This window comes from Lonchura striata, chromosome 7, assembly GCF_046129695.1.
Source record: "Lonchura striata isolate bLonStr1 chromosome 7, bLonStr1.mat, whole genome shotgun sequence".
NCBI lineage: Eukaryota > Metazoa > Chordata > Aves > Passeriformes > Estrildidae > Lonchura > Lonchura striata.
This window is the reverse complement of record NC_134609.1, coordinates 22728461-22747528: the sequence shown is the minus strand read 5'-3', so window position 1 is coordinate 22747528 and position 19068 is coordinate 22728461. Positions and strand designations below refer to the sequence as shown.

The window sequence follows — 19068 nt, the reverse complement described above, 5'->3', positions numbered from 1 at the left end:
CCAGGTATACAGGATTACTGGATTCCACAACTCCAAAACTGTGTGATGTAACAAGTCTTCCCATCTGGGGTACAATCTGTAAATCTGCAGTATAAGTGTTTGAAATGAAATACAGATAAATTCTCTCTCACCTGCGTTTCACAGGCCAGTTGCACATTGAAAATATAGTGGAATGCTTCTTCCAGTGTCTCTCCTAGTGTTACCACACCATGGTTTCTCAAAACTAATACCTAGTAAATAAAGACACTAATGTTAAATGGTAGAAACTGGAGCAGGACATGAAAATTGTTTATGAATAACATAAATGAGGTTGAATACCTTGCAACTGGGTCCAAGAACTTTTTGAAGCTGAATCCTCTCTTCCTGTTCATCAAGAGATCCCTGGTAGTTGTAATAAGCAACATCTCCCAGAATCAGAGCCTCTTGTGATATGGGAAGGATGCCACACTTCATAGAAGAAACCTGTTTAATGAAAATGAAATTCTATTAACTAGGGAAAAATGGAACTCTTCAAACTTACATCTCAACCACCCAAGCATTAGCAGGGTGTACTTTGTTAGAAGAGAAACAAACTCCACAGAGAGAGCTTAGAAACACCCCCCCACCACCAGCCTAATTTGTAATACAGTGAGAGAGGTGCTGCTACCCAGTCTAGGGACATATTTATTGGAGAAAATTTGTGTGAAATTTATTAATGTTTAATTCTCAGCTTACTTAATGGTTTATTCTACTTTCCCACATTTATTACTTAAAAAATAGATAAATTTTCTATTTATTTAGAAAATTAATTTCTAGATAAAATAATAAGAATTTAGTTAGTTTAAACCAATTCTTTCAGGCCTCCTTCCTTTTTTGTCATTATTATACAGACCATTTAAAGTTTATGTTAACTATAACATTTAAATACTGAGGTAAATTCAAACTAAGTGTAACAACTAATCAAACCACTTAAAAATAAAGATGCATAATGCAAATGAAGATGATTTATACAGCATATTATATTATCTAGGATGCTATAAATGATGCCTGTGTAAACTATTTGCTTTACAACCTACTCAACCTCAGTATAATAATCTCTGAGCATCAGTTTATTCTGATGCCAATCCACTGTGGCGCCCCAGCCCTCTCTCACACTTTAATTGACCAGTGCAGGGTCGATATTAAAACAAAAATGAAACTGCTGTGAGGAGAAATATGCCCAAAGTTCATAAGGCAAAGCTGTTTTCTTTCAGTCTGTGCCAAAGGAAGCCTTACAGCAGCTGTGGCAGGGGTGTGGATGTGTATGACACATCTGACATCGGGGCGGGTGGAGTAGATGGCCACGTGTGGACTGAAGCCCACACTGTCAATACTGAGAGCTGTGCTTCCCTGGTCCACCACATCTCCTAGGATGTTCACCTTAACCTGAAAAAGAAACGGACAGATGATACTCAGAAAGGCTGTGACAACTTCAGTTATCTAGAAAATAGCCCTCCTTTCTTATTTAGCACCAAGTTCCCCCCAATGCATTCAAGGCTCAGAGCACAAAAAAGTAGGAGAGCAGCCATGAATGTGTGTGTCAATAAACCACCCTGATGTACCAGCCCTTGACAGCTGTTGGAAGTTCAGCCATGGAAGAAGTAAGGATAAGACCCCTATACAACATATATTCTACTACAGTCTAGCTGAACTTTCCTTGTTTCTGACTTTGAAAAATGCATCCCATTAACATTTCCTACATTTTAAATACAAAGATAATTCAGAGCCTGGGAATTTTCAGATTCATTGGAACACTACAATAGTAATTCCTGGATCAAGAGAAAACTACAGCAGGTCGTGTGTCATGGTATTTTGGTTCTATGTTTGCTGTGTAATAGTATCAATCTCATTTTGGTACCCCTTTCACCTTGAGGCAGTTTCTTTATGGATATGCACTGACATGAAGAGCATATGGCAGGTTCTACACCCAAAGATGTGTGATTTAGCAGTTACCACTGCCTAAATACCAGCCTGTAACTTCATCCAGCTCATTTGCTGGGCCTGGGGAAGATTATTTGACTTTATCTCCTCACTTCTAAAGGTAAGAGGTGATTCTGATAACACTACTCCTACAGAGTCACTTCACATGTATTGCCACACTCTCAGGTTATAAAAGGCTACACTGAGGCTACTGGTGAGCTTCATCAAACAGAACACAGAACTCTGCTTCTCCACATGGGAGCTGGAGACAAAGAAACGGGAAGTAAAACTAAACTCAAGAAGAAATACTGGCAACAAAGGCTGGTACCATCTAAGCAGTTAATCAGCTTTTCATCCTGTGGGTAAATATTAAAAAACCCAAACAGCATAATTACAGAAGTCCATTGAAGCAGCCACAAAAGTATTTTAGAAAACAGGATGAGCCTTGCTGGTTATTACAGCAGGTGAATCACATACCAAATTAGAAGCTGACGCTTCAGAAAAGGACAGCCCTCTTGGAATAATTAGAATGTGGTCATGTTCTTTGCTTACTCTTACCTGCAAAGGAGACAGGAAATGGATTACTGATCTAATTTACATTAATCAGGGGGAAAAATAATTTGAATGAATAGGTGAGATTCTAAGTAAGTTTTTTTTCTCTAAAATACTTACTGTGATATAGGTATTTGGCAAATGTGCCCACCCAAACAAGTCAGCCAATCTGTATAAACTGGCTAACTTGCAACGAGTAAGTTTTTCTCCCTTAACAAATGAGGAGGTATCTACCCCAGGTAGGTCATTGATGGGTGTAATCATTCCATGGCCTGAAAAACAGACAAAAATAGATGATGGACAGTTGGACAAATATATTTCCAGCTATGCCATGATCTTCCAGATGCAGTGTATTTAAATGGTTATCAAAGCAGTACTAGCATTTATAAGACCGAATAGAGGTTTTCCTGAGCTGTCTCCTGAATCAATATCCTACACAGGACTGGAACTGTGGTCCAAGACATTTGTCACTAAGGAAGTATTTTTAAATGTTACTTTGAGGGATTTTTCTGTTACAGAAGAAGATATTCCTTGTAGACTTCTGACAGCAGCAAAACTAATTTGAAGAGATATCTCAGTCTTAGCACTTCAATTCAGCTCTAATGAAAAAATTAGAATTAATGAAAGAGTTCTCAAACCCTTAGACAGAAGGTATCACCTCTTAACAGAGAAATCAGAAAGATCAATTTCTGTCTTTGACCTGTGACTACACAAACATACCCCTTTCCCCTTCATGAATGCATGACAGCCTTTTGATAGCCCACAACCTTTGCTTAGAGGGAAAGTTAAGACCAAAAGAGGTAAAAGTCATTTTGGTTTTCAACAAAAAGAGTGTGCACTTTGAGATCTGTCCCCATTGTCCCTGGCAAACAGAGCAGAGGTAACAGTAGGACGCAGAGTCTCAGTAACCAACCAGAGACGTGAACACGAGGTTATTTGGGCTCTCTGTTCTCTTCCACTCCTTTTGTTAAATAAACCCTGAAGTACCATTTTGGGACCAAATCTCCAAAGATGATGAATGCTGACAGCTGCCACTGTACTTCAGGCTTGTAAGCTCCCATATGAAGTCCACCCACAGAACTTAAATTGACTTGAACATCTCAGTGCTTCATGACTTGGAAAGAACTTGGGTGTTAACTGCGAGATCCCAGTGACATCTTTACAAGTAGAGTGCAGACTATAAGCTGTTCTTAACTGTGGGAGATGTTTATCTGATAATTCAGTTTGCCAGGGGATTCTCCCCACCTCAGAGTTGTTGGGTTTTTTTAGTAATGACTAAATGGTAATGTATTTCACATCTCAGTTCATATTCATGCTAAACTCCTAGCAGTAACAGAACACAACATTTTGTTCCCTATGTCAGTTCAACTTTTATTAACAAATTATAGCATAGTTGAGTTTGAGGACCCCAACCATTTTGGCTATCATTATACAAGTCAAAGAATTTGAGAGAATGAAACCTAAAAAGGCAAGCTAAGGCCACCATCTGCACTACTTCACAGCTGAAGCAAGCTCTGACAGAATTTTTATTCAAGGAAAGAGGAGATCCCAGCATTCTTAAGCCCTGGTAACAATTGGAAGGAAAAAAAAAAAGAGCAGTTTATGTATAATTCACTTACTGAGTGAAGATGAGGAAAAACCTGTAAAAGTGCTCGCTGTAATGTATTCAGCAATCTGCTGTAATGCAAGCAGTCCAGTGGGGTTATTGCCCTTCTTCATCTGTTCTTGAATAAGGCATTCCAGGTCTTCTCTAAAAGCCTGTAGAAACATTTGAGAATCATCAAGGAAACCTAGCCTTGATAATCTTATTTCTATTATAGGTGGGGCTGGTAGTTTTGCCTCTTATTAATGTTACATGAAACTTCCCCGCAGACTTTGTTTTTAGCAGTTTTAACTTTGCCAGACTTAATCATCCAACCCAAACTTTGTATGGTAGGCACTGGCAATTTGGGAGGCAGAAAGGAGGAGTTTGGTCACAGAGGATTTACTATTTCACAGTAACAAGATAAAGCAACAAGATAAAATGTATTTTTTAAAAATATATTAAACCTATTTTTATCAGTGATTAAAATGTTGGCCATATTTTGGAAGAGATACTTGAAATTCAATCAGAATGTCTTCCTTTCTGTGCTGGATATTTTTTTATAATGCAATCCCTCTGAAAACCCATTCAATTTTGATAAAGTTATAATCAACTGGAACACTGGAGCTCATCCATGCTCAAGTAATATCACAGACATGCAAAAAACTAGATGGAAATGCTATCTCTTCTCTATTTTTCCTTCCCCAAAGGGAAAAACCCTTCCTTCTTTTTCTGAATAAAGTGACTACAAGCCCAAGAGATAAACTCTTGCAGAATAGATAATGAAAAAGTTTTCATAGTATCAAATTTAATATATTATGCACTGTGGACAAAGCCTATTCCTTTGAGGTGATAAACAGATTATTCCCTATCCACAACAAACCCCTGTCCTGGGACCACTGCAGTCCTGACATTCATAGACTAAATAAATTCTGTTCCTTCAAACTTACAGGTTATATTTCATAGCACTCTCATTACTTCTTGGCAGCATCTTATACCTTTTCCCCAAACTTGCAGTACCCAAAGCTTCACACAACACGAGCTGAGGTGGATTGTGAACATTCCTCCTGGTTCCTTCCAAAAAAACATTTGGTGTCTTTACCACGCTGCTGGCTCTTATTATAACTCCAGACTATTCCCTGTAAGTAATTGCTCCTTTCAGTTTACCTTCCTTGGAAACTTGCTCTCAATTAAAGAAATAAAACAGTTCTATATGACAAATGTAATTTCTTCACTGAATTTTAAATCAGTTCTTTAAAACACCTAATCTGTTGGGCAAAATCCACAAATCCCTGTTCACCAACAGGTTTTGATTAGTAAGAGAGAGTGCTACTGAACCCCACAAAGACATCCTCAAGACTCTACTTGATACAGCCTCCTCAGCTGGACAGTTGAATCTCCATGACTACTAATTACCAACGTTTCAGATATCTGTGCACTCCTCAGAATAATTTTGTCAGGATCATGTCCATACCTGAGACTTGCCAGATTTACATAAGTCCTCTAAAAATTCCCACTGACTGACTCTGAGTGGATCTGTGGCACAGATCTCTCAGTGTAGACCAGAATATTCATGCAGCATGCCCCAAACAGCTGAAGAACCTCCCACCAACCTGAAGATGCACAGGCAAAATCAGGTTTTTATCTTTTGTGGCTGCTGTTGGTAAGATCTATGCAGCAGGAGAAAGGAGCAGAGGAAGAAAAGGAAAGAAAAACACAGAATCAAAAGAGGAAAGAAACCTAACTGGGAGAAAAGAAGTGGAGGACAGAGAGCAATAGCCATAAAATGAAAAGTGCAAAGTTCAACATGAGGAAGAACTCTAGATCAATGGTACCAGAGTACTGGAACAGGGTGCCCAGCTCTCTGCATCATATTAAATTATTCCTCCTTCAATTCAAAAAGGAGTATAAAAAAGATCTGCAAAAACATTAATAATAACCTCTTATTAGTTGTATTCAGACTTCTGGAGGTTTTTTTAACCTGTACAAAGCAGAAAAGAAGGAAATGTAATATATTTTGAGAAATTTTTGACAGAAAGATTTTTTAGTTTCTTGCATATTGTATTTTTAATTCTTCTGATTTTTGGTGATGTTATTTTCATTCTTCTGAGCTTAATTTTTTCACCTTAATGCTAGCAGCAGTATGTTACACATTTGCTGAGACTACTAGAAATGAGGATTTAGTGTTGTATCAACAGCCTTGTTAAACCAAACAAGTAGCTTCCCTTAAAAAGTTTTAGAAATAAGAGAACATAGGTAAGACCCAGGAAAGTAGCAAATGTGAAGGTTTGGAATGAGCTGTAAAGCAGGTGAGAATATGGATGAAGTGCATAAAATCAGGTATGCAATTTATCCACATGCCAGTGCATAATGATGTTTTCTAGCAGCTTCAGCCTGCCACATGGATATCTATGAATATTTCACTACATTTCATTCACTGCTACAGACCTCTGAAACTTGGAACTGTATATCCTTAGGTAACCACCCCAATGTGCTAACACAACTTTCTTCCATTTTTGATATCCCAGTGGGCTCCTATGAAGGGCACCACCTTCTTGTGGTCAACAATTTATCTTTAATAAGAGCCATTAAATGAATGATATTTACTGGATATTTATTTCACTATACAAGACTGATTTCTGTAAAACCACTAGCTTGCAGGGCTCTGATTCTGGGACCTGACCAGAGCAGCAGGAGCCTGCTTCTAAAACCTAACTACAGCCTACAGACCAAGTGGTTTGGTTTTGTTTTAATTAATGAGATTGCAATATATTTATATATGTGTGGCATTACACTGCCCACAAGTGATCAAGCAAAAGTCATACAAGTAAGTCATACTGGAGAGGATGGCTTTCAAAGAGATGACAAACGTGCTGCTCTGGCACAAAGCACATATTTCTCAAGCAGAGAGGTAATTTCAGATGTAGTATTTGACAAGAAAATGCTGACAAAGGAGAAACTGTACTGTCAGATGAAAAATGATGTTATTCAGCTGTATGCTCAGCATTGCTCAATCAATAGAAAGTTTCAGGGATTTAGAAGGCTTTTTGGGTACATGTGCATTGTTTTGTTTGTTTGTTTGAAACCATGACAACTTCAGACATGAGACACTACGAGCAGTGACTTTTTACAGTAGGGTACAAATCCCAAAGTGAGCAGCACAGCACTTCTTTTCTGCCCATGATCCTACCAACACAGCTGGACTCGGACACCTGCCTGTGCCTGCACACAGCAAGGATGTGGCCTGGCTAACCCATCCCTCCACAGCTGGGAATCATTTCCTGTTTGCACAAGCATCCTTCTGTCTTCAGGGACCTCACCTGCCCAGCCAAGCACCTGTGTCCCCCTTGTTTGTGCTGAAACAGCACTTCAAGCATCAGACTGAAGGTCTGATAGGAAATATCCCATGGGATGAGAACTGGGCCCATGACAGCTACTGGGAAGGAGGTACAGTGACATTTCAGACAAGGTGACAACCAGGAGGATGCTGAGTAGGACTTTTACTTTAGACACCTAAGTGAGTAGCCTGACCTTGGTAGAATGCAGGCTGTTGCTCTGCTTCCACCCCATCCACCTTCTGAGCGCCACTCCACCACCTTGCTCTGAAACATGAATTTCCCCACAACTGACCAGTTAAAATGAACAGGACAGCTCAGCCTGTTCCTAAAACTGTTTCCAGAATTCTCATATTTCCAAAACTGTAGTCAGCTTTTTTTTACACCAGCTTAGAGAGCCTTACATGGTACTGCATGGCCTGCAGAACAGACAGAGCTTTTCTTGATGGAGTCATTAGGAGGATGATTAGGTCAAGGTCTTTCTAATATCATAAAATTACTTCCCCAGAACTATTTGCAATAATCTTCCAAATACACATCAGAGACCGAGGCAGTTTAGATGGGAAAATCTTTCAACTCAGATCTGCAAAAGTTCTCTAAGAGTGAAGTTAACAAGCTCAGTTCTGACTCATTTACTTCCATTTTCTTTCAGAAGTACAGTCTAACTGTGAGCTGACAGTGTAAATTTGGGCTTTTAAGAATCAAAGCAACATTTGCATGTACCAGTTGACAACTAGTATTTTTCAGTCAATATATGCAGGAAGAACTAGAATAATCAACTTGCTAGAATAACCTATTTTACATGGATACATGCATACATAGTGCAGAATAATGATATTACTAAAAACCTTGATATTAGTCTCTTCATCTTGCTAGGCAGCTCTCTAAGGATGTTAAGAAATACACAGGTTTATAAGTATTTTGACTATCGATGCTGTTTCTTTTTTGTTGACCACTGATTTCTACATGTAGCCAATCAAAAGCAGAAATAAAATAATAAGCAAATAATAATAGTATACAAGTCATCTACAAATACTCCACACCACTGCAAACCTTTAAGAGGGGAAAGCACATGCTCACATTAGGACTAATAACAGTTATGACTAAACAGTTTCACATCATTCTACAGGAAAGTAGCTAAAAAAGATATGTGAAGTCTCTACCTTTCACAGCAGCACTGCTGTTAGACTAAAAGTGACAAAAACCCATTCAACCATTTTCACTTTTACCCATTTTGATCAGAGTTTCTAGTATCTTAAATCCATTTTTTAAAAGGGCATCTAAACATACCCACACAGAGTCTCTAAACCAAATCCCCACCACTGAAGAAAAGTTTCAAAACTTAACTGGTATTTTGTCCTCAGGAGTGAAGAGATGTTAATTTTGGTTCCTGTTCTGTACACACAGCTGCCCGTGAGAGGAAGACCTTCACTGAAACAGCCAGCACAGCTCCTAACAGGCTCTTTCAAGAGTGAAGTTTAGATACAAACAGCCGGTGCCCTCAGTGGAAAAGGGTGGAGCTGGCCACAAAAAAACCGCCAGGGAGCGAAGGCTGGCGGGGAGAAGATAAGAGTCACAAAAAGTGTTTGTCAATGCTGTGACAGAGAACAAGGGGATGGGGCTTCTGTGTAGGCTTGGTAATAAGTATGGGGAATTAGCTGAAGTTATAATAATCTCTTCACTTGCACTGAAGGGTGAGGGTACCTGGACTGGATTTAGTGACTGGGCTGACAGCAAGGCGCTCCCCACACAGGGCTCAGCCTGGGCCAGTTTTTCCAGCTCCTCTAACCTGGTGCACACTGGCTTTCCTCCACGAGCTGCAGCAGAGTGTTCACTCCTATGATAAACAGCCTAGAGATAACCCATGATTACAGCCAAACCTGAAGCACTGAACTCCTCTGCCAAGCCCATCCCCAGCAACCCAGAGCCAGCTACTCACACAGCTGCTGCTCTGCATGGGGGTCTGGCTCCCTCCCTCGTGCTCTCTCGTGGAGTAAAGCCATTCCATGCATCTTGCTAAATGGAATGTAAGTGAAATGTAATGAATGGAAATGGAATGTACAACGAAATGTAAAATGTTAGACAAAATCAAATTTCAGCTTGTCAGGGGTCTCACGCCTTTCTGAGCATAATTAACTGGGTTTTTCAGTTAAGTGCGGGACTTGGAAGGGTGGGAGCACACATGATGAGGATGCACGAGGAGGGATGGCAGAGCTCTTGAAGGGTGTTCTGGATGCATATGCTCCTGCAGCCAAGGAGAAAAGTCATCAGTCGTGGCTTTCCAAGGTTTTCAAGGTATTGTTCAACATGTATCTGTTGGCAGTTATATCTAATGAGAAATAAAGCACAGTTCAGACTAAGTGGAAAGGAGCAATATGGAAATAGGGTGGAGTGAAGGGAACCCAGTTTTATAGTAAGAAAGAAGGGAAATTCTCAGGATGTTCCCTTGTGGTGCAGGTTGATGGTGTGAATTTCCACTGTTCCATCACAGCTACAGAAATGAATTGGATAGCTAGGCAGTGGGATTTCTTGGATCCTCACAGAGACCTAGTGGATGGCCTTGATTTGAGACAATGTTACCCTGACCACAAACTCCCTCTCCCTTAAAATGCTGTCACAGTGCACAGGGGATCTTTAAGGGACATTTTTGTAGTATATCTTCAATGATGCATCAAGTTGAGCTCTTGCCTCTGGGTGACAATATGCTCCACAGGTTGTATGATGAAAGAGTGCAAGTAAATAAGCTCTTGCAGTGGGAGGAGAGTCATGACTTCCCAGCAGGATATTGGGAAGATGTCAGAGAAGACAAAAGCCAGAACAGGGAGCTGCAAGGCGAGAGAATGCCCAGTGAGGACGTCCTCAGGTGATGTAAAAGGTTGTGAGTCCTTTGTGGCCAAAGGGTGAGGCTTCTGAAGGATGTGAAAGGCTTTTGAACTTCTGAGAAAAGAGCAGTAAAAGCCAAAACATATGAGGAATTGAAAAGACTTTGATATTTTAAAGAAAATAAACTGCCCCAAAAGGGAGTGGTATTGCAAAAATACTGGATGTTCACTCAATACAAAATAAAGTAAGCTAAACAACTGCAAAAGCTGGGGAAAAATAAATTAAATCATCCTTCATCTCGGTCCTGATGGTTTGAAAATAACATATCTAGGAAAAAAATTCAAGTGTGGGTGGGATTGCTTGTTTTTGAGGAGAAAAATCTGCCTGCATGCTGCATGCTAAGGCAGACCTCTGAATAGAAGAGTTGCTAAGCTGTATAGTTATCTCCCCACTTTTTTTTTGGGCAAGAAGGGCTAGTGTGGGAGGCTGGGAGGTGTGTGCATGTGCAAGGCAGGAAGGGAGGCACAGCAGAGAAGTACATTTTTAACCACAGCATAACCCCCAGAACTTTGCAGTCTGGATAGTTTCACCTGAGCCTTCCTGCAATGGCAGTACCAAGCCAGAGTGGCCCAGAATACTCTGCAGAGTCATGGTGGGTTGTATACTCTCTAGATCCAGTTCAAAATTAAAGTAAAGCCTGATGGGATCCTGCCAACACAGAGCTCAACTTAAGGAAAAAAAAAACCAAAACCCCAAGCTCCAAATAGCTGTGTTTTATCTGTAAAAATAGCCAGTGCACATCCAATGGGTCTCAAGAAACCACACAAAACTTCACTGGTAAATTAAAAACATAAATTGCACATTTAAATTCCAATAACCAGGCATTTTTATGTCTACATAAAACAGCTGTTCCACTCATCACTTCAGACACAACTTCTTCTTACATTAGTAAAAATAATGAAGCACATCTTTTGTACAGGAATGCATCCTTTCCCATTTCCACCCTCACCTGTAGCTTTCCTTCCAATACACCAATATAAAGGGATGGAAGGTACTCCTCAGTGCAGCCTAAGCCCTGATCACAATTACTTGTTAGGTTACATGCACTGTCCTGCTAGCTGAAGCCTGTAGTTAGCTTTTGATTAGTTTCACATGGTCTCACTGCACTGGAAGCAGTGTGACACTGCTGCCTGCCTGCAGAAACATCCAGTACCTTCCCTGCCTCACGATGACTGTGGGGATCCTCTCCTCATCTGTATGTTCACTCAGCTCCTCAGTGCTGAACTGGCTGTTCAGTTTTCATAAACACTGTAACAGCACAACCACTGCCATTTTTTTAAAGTGTTTTAAGAGTTTCTGGTTGCTATGGTGACAGCATCAGAGAAATGCTAGAAAGAAATAAAGGCCAGAAGGACTTGTGTACCATAAGTGAAATAAGGAGTTTGGTGGTACAGAAAATATATTTTTTGCTCTGTGAAAAACACAGTTACTCTGTGTAACAAGCAACATATGACTGTTTAGCATACAGACAAAACTGTTTTTAATTGCAGACTTAAGTTGGAAAATATAAAAAAAACCCAAAACAACTAATCCATCTTTTCAGATTTTGGATATATTACAGGACAAGTATCTTGGGCCCAATAAGCAATAAAACTAGTTCACTGGATAAATGTAGTGCCTTTCTTTGAAAATAACAACATACTACCTGAATCCTCTGAAACTGAAGACATTACTAATATAAGCCTAAATGGATTTATGTTAAGAGTGGCCAGCAGTACTTCTGGATGCTATCAGGCTGCTCAGGCCCAGCTGATTTTAATTTCTTTCCACCTTTCTAATAGACACAGAAGAGCAAACATGTTCAGTTTATCAGATTCTCCAGGCTATCAGATACTCAGGGGCTACATGCAGTATTAGGCAAACACATCTGAGAACTCACTGATAATGTCAGGACATTCTCCATGAGCAATGGTCAGAAAACAACTATGATTTGTTTAAGGTTTAGTATGAACAGACTCCAAGACATTAGCAAACATCAGAGGTAATGGAAATAGCTTTTCAGTAGCTTTTAAATTATTTAATTTAGGAAAGGGAAATTGCACATCAGAGAGGAGTAGTCAGATTGCACCAAACAGTACATCAGAGAGATGCAGCAGCTTGATGTCTGAAGATGTCTGGTCAGGCCTGTAGCCCTTACAACAACATGCACTGAGTAAAATATACTGTGGTTCCTGAAATATATTCTCTAATTTATTTTCTTGCTAAAGGATTTAGATTTTCCTACTTGAAAGAAATAAAAAAAAGTTGTTAATAAAACCAGATTAAATTAGTACCTAAGTGTCCTACTATGTGACAGTGATTAACCCTTTAGTTTTGCACCTCTGCTCACAGAAAGTGCATATTCAAAGCTCACCTCATCACCACCATAACATGCTTGTGTACTTTTAAGACAGTTACTATCCTTCCTAGATACACTTCGAATTTACTAATACTTGCTAGAAGAGGAGTCACTGACTATTTCTTTGATCTGAATGCATTTATATATGTGAGACTGGGTGAAGATTTACCAGCAAAGCAAGCTCTTCTTTAAACTGCATCTCATAATTTCTCTTCTTCTAAACACCTTACAACTATATTCTGTCAAATGGAATAATCCAGAAAAGCAACAAAGAAAATATCTAACACAATGTAATTCTGCAGCTATAGAATGAAAACACTATGGACAATGCTCATCAGTTCAATCCTGAACCTGTGTACACAGACTGGTAACAAGAACAACACTTTCTGGCCACTGTGTGATGAATTCTAAATTCAAGAGAACAATGTAAATGTTTTCAGTCCTGAGTCCCAGGAACAGTATGGCACTCAGCAGCTGGAGCCTGGAAAAAGCACTATACCTTCCACCCCAAATAAATGATGACATTCACTTGATGGACATTTGCTCACAGATACTGTACAAAAATGCTTTCATTTCCTTGCGTGAGAAATCACAGCAGAGTTCCTCTAAATTTTCTGTATCAGGAAAAGGGAGGATAAAAGGAGATACTTGAGGGGAAGTGGGAGCTCAAACAACTCCTCTTCGTGCCTGATCCCATACTCAGCTCCCACGTTCCCATTTCTCCCTAAGCCAAGCAGGCAGCAGGCCCCTGGCTTATTTGGACAACTGTTCCCTTACACAACAAAAACTTGCAACTTATTGGCAGCTCTGAACAGTCACTTTCCAAAAAGTGCTGGGCTCAGCTTCTCTTGCACCAGGACACTGACAGCAGCCCAGCAGCTCTCTGTCCCACAACCTTCTGTTAAAACAGCAGCCTAAACTCAGGGGTTCATACCCCTCTTCATACTCCTTCCTAAAATCTGCATGCTGACACTGCACCTACAAAAAAAAACCAAAACACCACAGAGGCTGCATCAAAGGGACATTAATTACATCTGGCAGACTTGGCAAAAGATGCCCCCAAACATTAATGAAATAGTTACACTCATCAGGGTCATCAGAAGGACCAAAAAACCACCCCCACATACAAAACCAAACGATCTCTCCAACTTATTTTTATTTGTTAGGCTAAAGATTTCATCATTCTGTGAGTCCTGGCTACTCATAATGTGAGAATTTTAACAGGAATGAGTAGACTGATCACATTTTACAGATGAGTATTTAACATAAAATTATCACGATTAAAACATTATGCAGTACCTCTTTAGAGCATTTTCCTTACAAAAGAGCCTGGCTGCAAACCCCAGCTTGTGCAAATTGACTTGAAAAATAATAAATTCCTTAGTCAACAGGTTCATGTTATACTCAAAGCAACACACAGATCCAAGAGACACTCCACGACAACACTTTAGCAAACAATCCTGTTATTCATGGATGAGTATAATAGAGTGATTACTAACAGCTGTTTGCAATCTCTTTACATATGGAAAAGCTTCAAAAAAAAATTACAGAAGCACCCCAATTTACAGAGGCACTGAAGACAGATCTGTAAATCTGCTTAGCTCCCTCCCAGTCCCATTATCCTCAATACTCACATTACACATGGATACCCCTAAAGGATCATTCCACAGGCCTTACTCACTCCCTATGGCTTCAAAATACTCAAGGCAACAGCATTACTTTCCAATGTATTCATCAGGTTAAACTCAAAGAATATAAGTATTAAAATATAAATTAAAACTACTGTGAAGTGGTTCAGTAGATTGAATAGTTTTATATGTAGTCTACACAAGTACTGAATTTACACAACCAGTAGATGAGCACTAATATGGCTAAACAGGGGTATGATCACCCTCAAGGACATAAGAAGAACATAGTCCAGCTTTTAAATAAACTTAACCCAATTATAAATGTTAATGAAAGCATTCCTGATGTAAATTATAGGTTAATAATCAAACCCAGAAAGCAGAACACCACATAATGCCCTAATTTGTTCCTATTTGACCAGTGACTCCTTCACTCTCTTCCTCCTCCCTAAGTTTTAATTAGGAACCCTGCAGCCAGTCGCATCTTTCTGTAACAATGCAATGAACCATAAGAATATAAAAGTATAAGGAGAAAAAACAACACAATAAAGGCTTATCCACAGACAAAACACCACACCAACAAAATGCTGGATAATCTGTTTAGTGACTTTTCTTAGAAGATGGTCCAGAGATATTCTAGCTGTGACACAGATTTCTTTTTTTATTACACCCTTTCCATTTTACTCCCCATCAGTGGCACTCACAGGGCTCTGCAGTATCTGGGTGACCCTCTTCCTCTGCTCCATCATGTTGAAGTCCTGTCTGAGGTCAGGGGACATGTTTCTCTCCCGGATGTACTCTGGGTCATTCTCATTGATGCGATCGAAGTACCGCTCTTTGTGAGGCATCGTGGCGGGGGGAGGAGTAGTGATCACCACCTGGCTGCCATCAGCACTCATGCTTCAACACGGTGCAGGGAAGGCTTCCCCTGAACAAAAGGAAAACAGGGAAAAATGTTAGTTCAAAGGAGGGCAGTGCACAGAATCGCAAAGTCTGGACACAACTAATGTCCCTTTGCAACTCTATAGATCATCTAAAATGAAAGGAGAACAAATTAGTAACTATCACAATCAGAAAATTTAGGAAATATTCTAGAAAAATAGTTTAAAAACATTAGTAAGTTCTCTGATAGTGTACAATCATCTTTATTTGAGGTAAAATAAAAACCAAAAAGCACACAATTATGAGTGACATTTGAAATGACCATTGTACATTTTATAACAAACTTTCCTCTGTACATTTGCGCTACACTTACCACTTCCCAAGGTTTTTATACAGCTCTCCTTCCTGAGCTGTTCAACCAAACACCCAGAAGAGAAGGCCTGTTTAATATCTGCTCAGAGCTCATCTCCCAACTTGAATGAAGAAATTCCTCAATTACAGAATTTTCAAAGCATCTCACAATTACAGCTTAAAGGCAAGGCTTCAGGACACTCAAAGACCACCAGGGAATTTCCACTGAGCTCCAGCTGGTGCCTGCTCTTTCACGAAACTCTTGGAGACATTGAGGGAACTGCAGAGGTTGTATGTTGGCTTACACAGCATTGAGGCCACATCCATGGCAAACAGCTGAGCTTTAGCTTTTCTCCTTTTGTGTGCAATTGTATGCAAAGATTCTCACTGAGGCTCATTACGTTAGGAAAAGAAAAAAAAAAACCCAACAAAAAATACTTTCATGTCTTGGTAGAAAGCTTAAAAATCTCATTAAAAATACTGATAAGCATTTGTAAACACAAACAGAACTGGATCAAAAAGAAAGACGCAGACACCTGAATTTTCATACAAAGAATCAGGCTCAAAAGCACACTCAGTAACACCATTCCTCAAAAGCTACTGAAGAGGGACATTTTCTCAGGTTTGAGGAACAAAGAAAAGCAGGATTTGAAGGATGAGATAAGTGTATTATGAAAATACATTTTAACATGCAAATATCTACAGTCAATAATACATTTAATATAAAAATATTTGCATGAAAAAATATTTGGTATGTAAATTCACATCTTCAGAGGAGAAAAGCCCAAGTCAAGCAGTGCTCTACAGCATGGTTTGACATTCTGGTATCAGTGGATCAAAGTGTCCTTGCTCTGTGGCACAGTTCACCCATCCCTCGTTTGTGTCACTGCAATTACTTTTTGGAATATTCTGTGAACAGTGAGCCAGTGTGGAGCATCCAAACTGCCTCCACTGTAATCTCACATATTTCCCAGGTGAAACACTGGGAACCACTGTTAAAACCAGCTTCAGCAGCCCAAGCCCTCCTCCTGCCTGCAGCAAGTCCTTTCAGTCCTTGTAACACCCTCTGCTGCTCAGCCACACCATGACCCAGGCTGGCAGGAGGATGCAAACTGGTTTTCAGCCAGTTTCCCACAGCTTTGGTGACAGTGCAAGGGAGAGCACAAGAATGAAATCCTGGGGCACTGCAGCCCTGTAACTAAGTATGAAACTCCAGACAGAAACCACCAACAGAGCTGGGAAAGCATTAGTGGGTAAGAGCCAAATATGTCTATGACTTTCCTGTATATTACAGATTATGATAACATTTGGGATTGAGATGAAACACAACAGTTCTTACAGGTTTAATTGGTTTTGTTCTTCCTGCCATTTTTTTTTGCACAGAGAGAGAGAAAAAGAAAACCTCATCTGGGATGCAACATTATCCAGCTGCACACACAGAGCTCCCAGGAGGTACCTGGCATGCTGGATGAACATACCATGTTCTGGGATGTATAATTCACATCCTGGAGACAAGCTCCATGAACTCTGATGGCTTCATTCCAGAGGCTGGGGAAACACATTGGTGAGTTTTGGATGTGCTGCTCGGGTGCAGTAGGAGTTCATTCAGCATTTGCTGACTGATCTCTGGAAAGCCTGGGATGTGTGATCAGTTCGGGGATGCTGGGGAGAAAATGGGATTTACTTCAAGGAAGTGAGAGTTTGGGAAAAAATCTGGTAGAAATATGAAAGGAGCTTAAATTTTTCTGAAGAATTAACTCTTGGGATGGTGTATGGGGATCTGACCACCACTCAGCTTGGGAAAAATACTCTTATAAATGTAACTGTGTATTATGTCCCTGCTCTACTGCCTTGTGTGTATCTTTCATTTCCCCCTGCCCAAAATGGTGAGGGTTTAAGAAGAAAAGGAAAAAAAAGCGTCAGGAGAAAACAAAAGACCATGAGATCACTGGCTACATGCCACAAGGCACGAAAAACTTGAGACAAGACCTGTCAGCCTTCACTGTTCTCCATCTGTGTTGGGATAAGAACCTCCATCTGAGCCAGAACAGACACCTTCCATCACCTGCAGGTAACTAAAAGCAGTCTAGAAATGCAGATAGCAAGAACCTTGCTTGAACTGGTGATCAGCTGTGACTCCTGCTCTTTTCCTCCTTCCCTGGAGTTCTTATCTGCCCATTTATTTCCCTAAAAACCTGAACTGTTAACCCCAAGTAGGAGACTTGCTCAGCTGCTGATTGACTCAGTTGGCTGGATCAACTCCATGCATGTCTGAACTTCAAAACACATTTATTGTTATTATTATTATAGGTTTATAGGACATAATTAGTTCAAATCCATTACATTACAATTCATTCTTACAGTGACAGAAAAGCCCATTCATCTGTAAAAATGGCACAAATGTGACTGGTAATACCCAAAATCCATAAAAGAGATTTTTCTAATTGCCTTGGACTTTAGTTTTTCCTCTTTCCTTTCAGCCTGGTTTGTTACCTCTAGCCATTAAGATTACAACACTGAAGTCCTTGTAGTACAAACCCCGTCCATTACTGAACATAATATGGGTGTTGGGTCCAGTTGTTCTTATTAGGTCTGGTTCAGTGCCCACTCTGTTGGTCCCAGGCTGTTGTCCCCTACTGTTTCCTGGAAAATTTTCAAACAAATCAACCATTCTTTTATTATTTATTTGTATCTTTGACTGATTTTTTTTCTTTTAAGAAAGAGGATATTTGTTAAAAATGCCATCAGCTTTAGGGGACCAAAAAATTGATATCTCCTTCTCAGCATAGAACCAGCAATGACAAAAGTATTTACAGGACATCCAGATCTCAACATCTATGAATTATGATAGAGGATCTTCCCCCCCACTTTTTTTTCTTTTTTTTTCAACTGTGTGTGTGTGATACTTGTGCCTAGAGAAGACATCAGCTTTGCTGCAAGGCTACTTTTGGCTTCCATCCCCTCCAATGCTGTTTATGAATTAAAGAAAGTGAGGTACCACTTTCCTGAACAGTACTAGCTAACATTTCTTATGCATGCTCCAGAGTGGTTGCAGAGACTGGGGCACAGGTAGAAATGAGAAACCCAAATAGCAACAAGACACTATATCTGGACTGGTCAGAACAGAGAAACATACAGAGAAATCAAAAACAAACTCAGATCTGATTATATCCTGGTGAAAGCCATCACTCATGGTCTGCTGAGGCACACATTTTAGCTTACATTTTGAATAACATGCACATGCTGACATGCAAAAAAAGAGATTTTAAGTTAAAGAAGAGCAGTTTTTCCACACTTGGTTCAACTGCTCGAATGTGGGGCCTAACTAAGAATTGAAATTTAGAATGGATAAATTCTTGTTACACAGAATCCTCATCTCTGCTGAAAAAAATTTTAAGGACCTGTAAAACAAAAAGGCTCACAAGGTCTTGCTACAAGTAACTTGTTAATCTTACACCACTTCCTCCTCCTAGCTCTGCCCTCCTGGTTCACGCTGAACTGAATTCAGATACAAAAGAAAACAGGTCGTGTCCTCCTGTGCTTTGATGCCTTATATAGCTCATGGGTTTGGCTTCCATATCC

At 39.9% G+C, this 19068-nt stretch overlaps 1 protein-coding gene and 1 long non-coding RNA gene across 5 annotated transcripts in view; one reads left to right on the top strand and one right to left on the bottom strand.

Annotated features, from left to right (window-relative positions):
* The window catches only part of ADD3 (adducin 3), a 92148-nt gene that overhangs the window by 9012 nt on the left and 64068 nt on the right, over positions 1 to 19068 (bottom strand). For all 4 annotated transcript variants that reach the window (XM_021536288.2, XM_021536286.2, XM_021536289.3 and 1 more), the window contains 7 exons: positions 14958 to 15181; positions 4110 to 4248; positions 2611 to 2762; positions 2416 to 2496; positions 1255 to 1404; positions 319 to 462; positions 132 to 230 (listed from right to left, as the gene is read on the bottom strand). In XM_021536288.2, coding sequence (XP_021391963.1) covers positions 132 to 230; positions 319 to 462; positions 1255 to 1404; positions 2416 to 2496; positions 2611 to 2762; positions 4110 to 4248; positions 14958 to 15152 — 960 coding nt within the window. In that variant the 5' untranslated portion in view covers positions 15153 to 15181. The remainder of the gene's footprint in view (positions 1 to 131; positions 231 to 318; positions 463 to 1254; positions 1405 to 2415; positions 2497 to 2610; positions 2763 to 4109; positions 4249 to 14957; positions 15182 to 19068) is intronic.
* Positions 16630 to 17413, top strand: LOC144246613 (uncharacterized). The gene is made up of 3 exons (XR_013340268.1): positions 16630 to 16739; positions 16870 to 17050; positions 17386 to 17413. It is a non-coding gene; the product is annotated as an uncharacterized LOC144246613 (long non-coding RNA).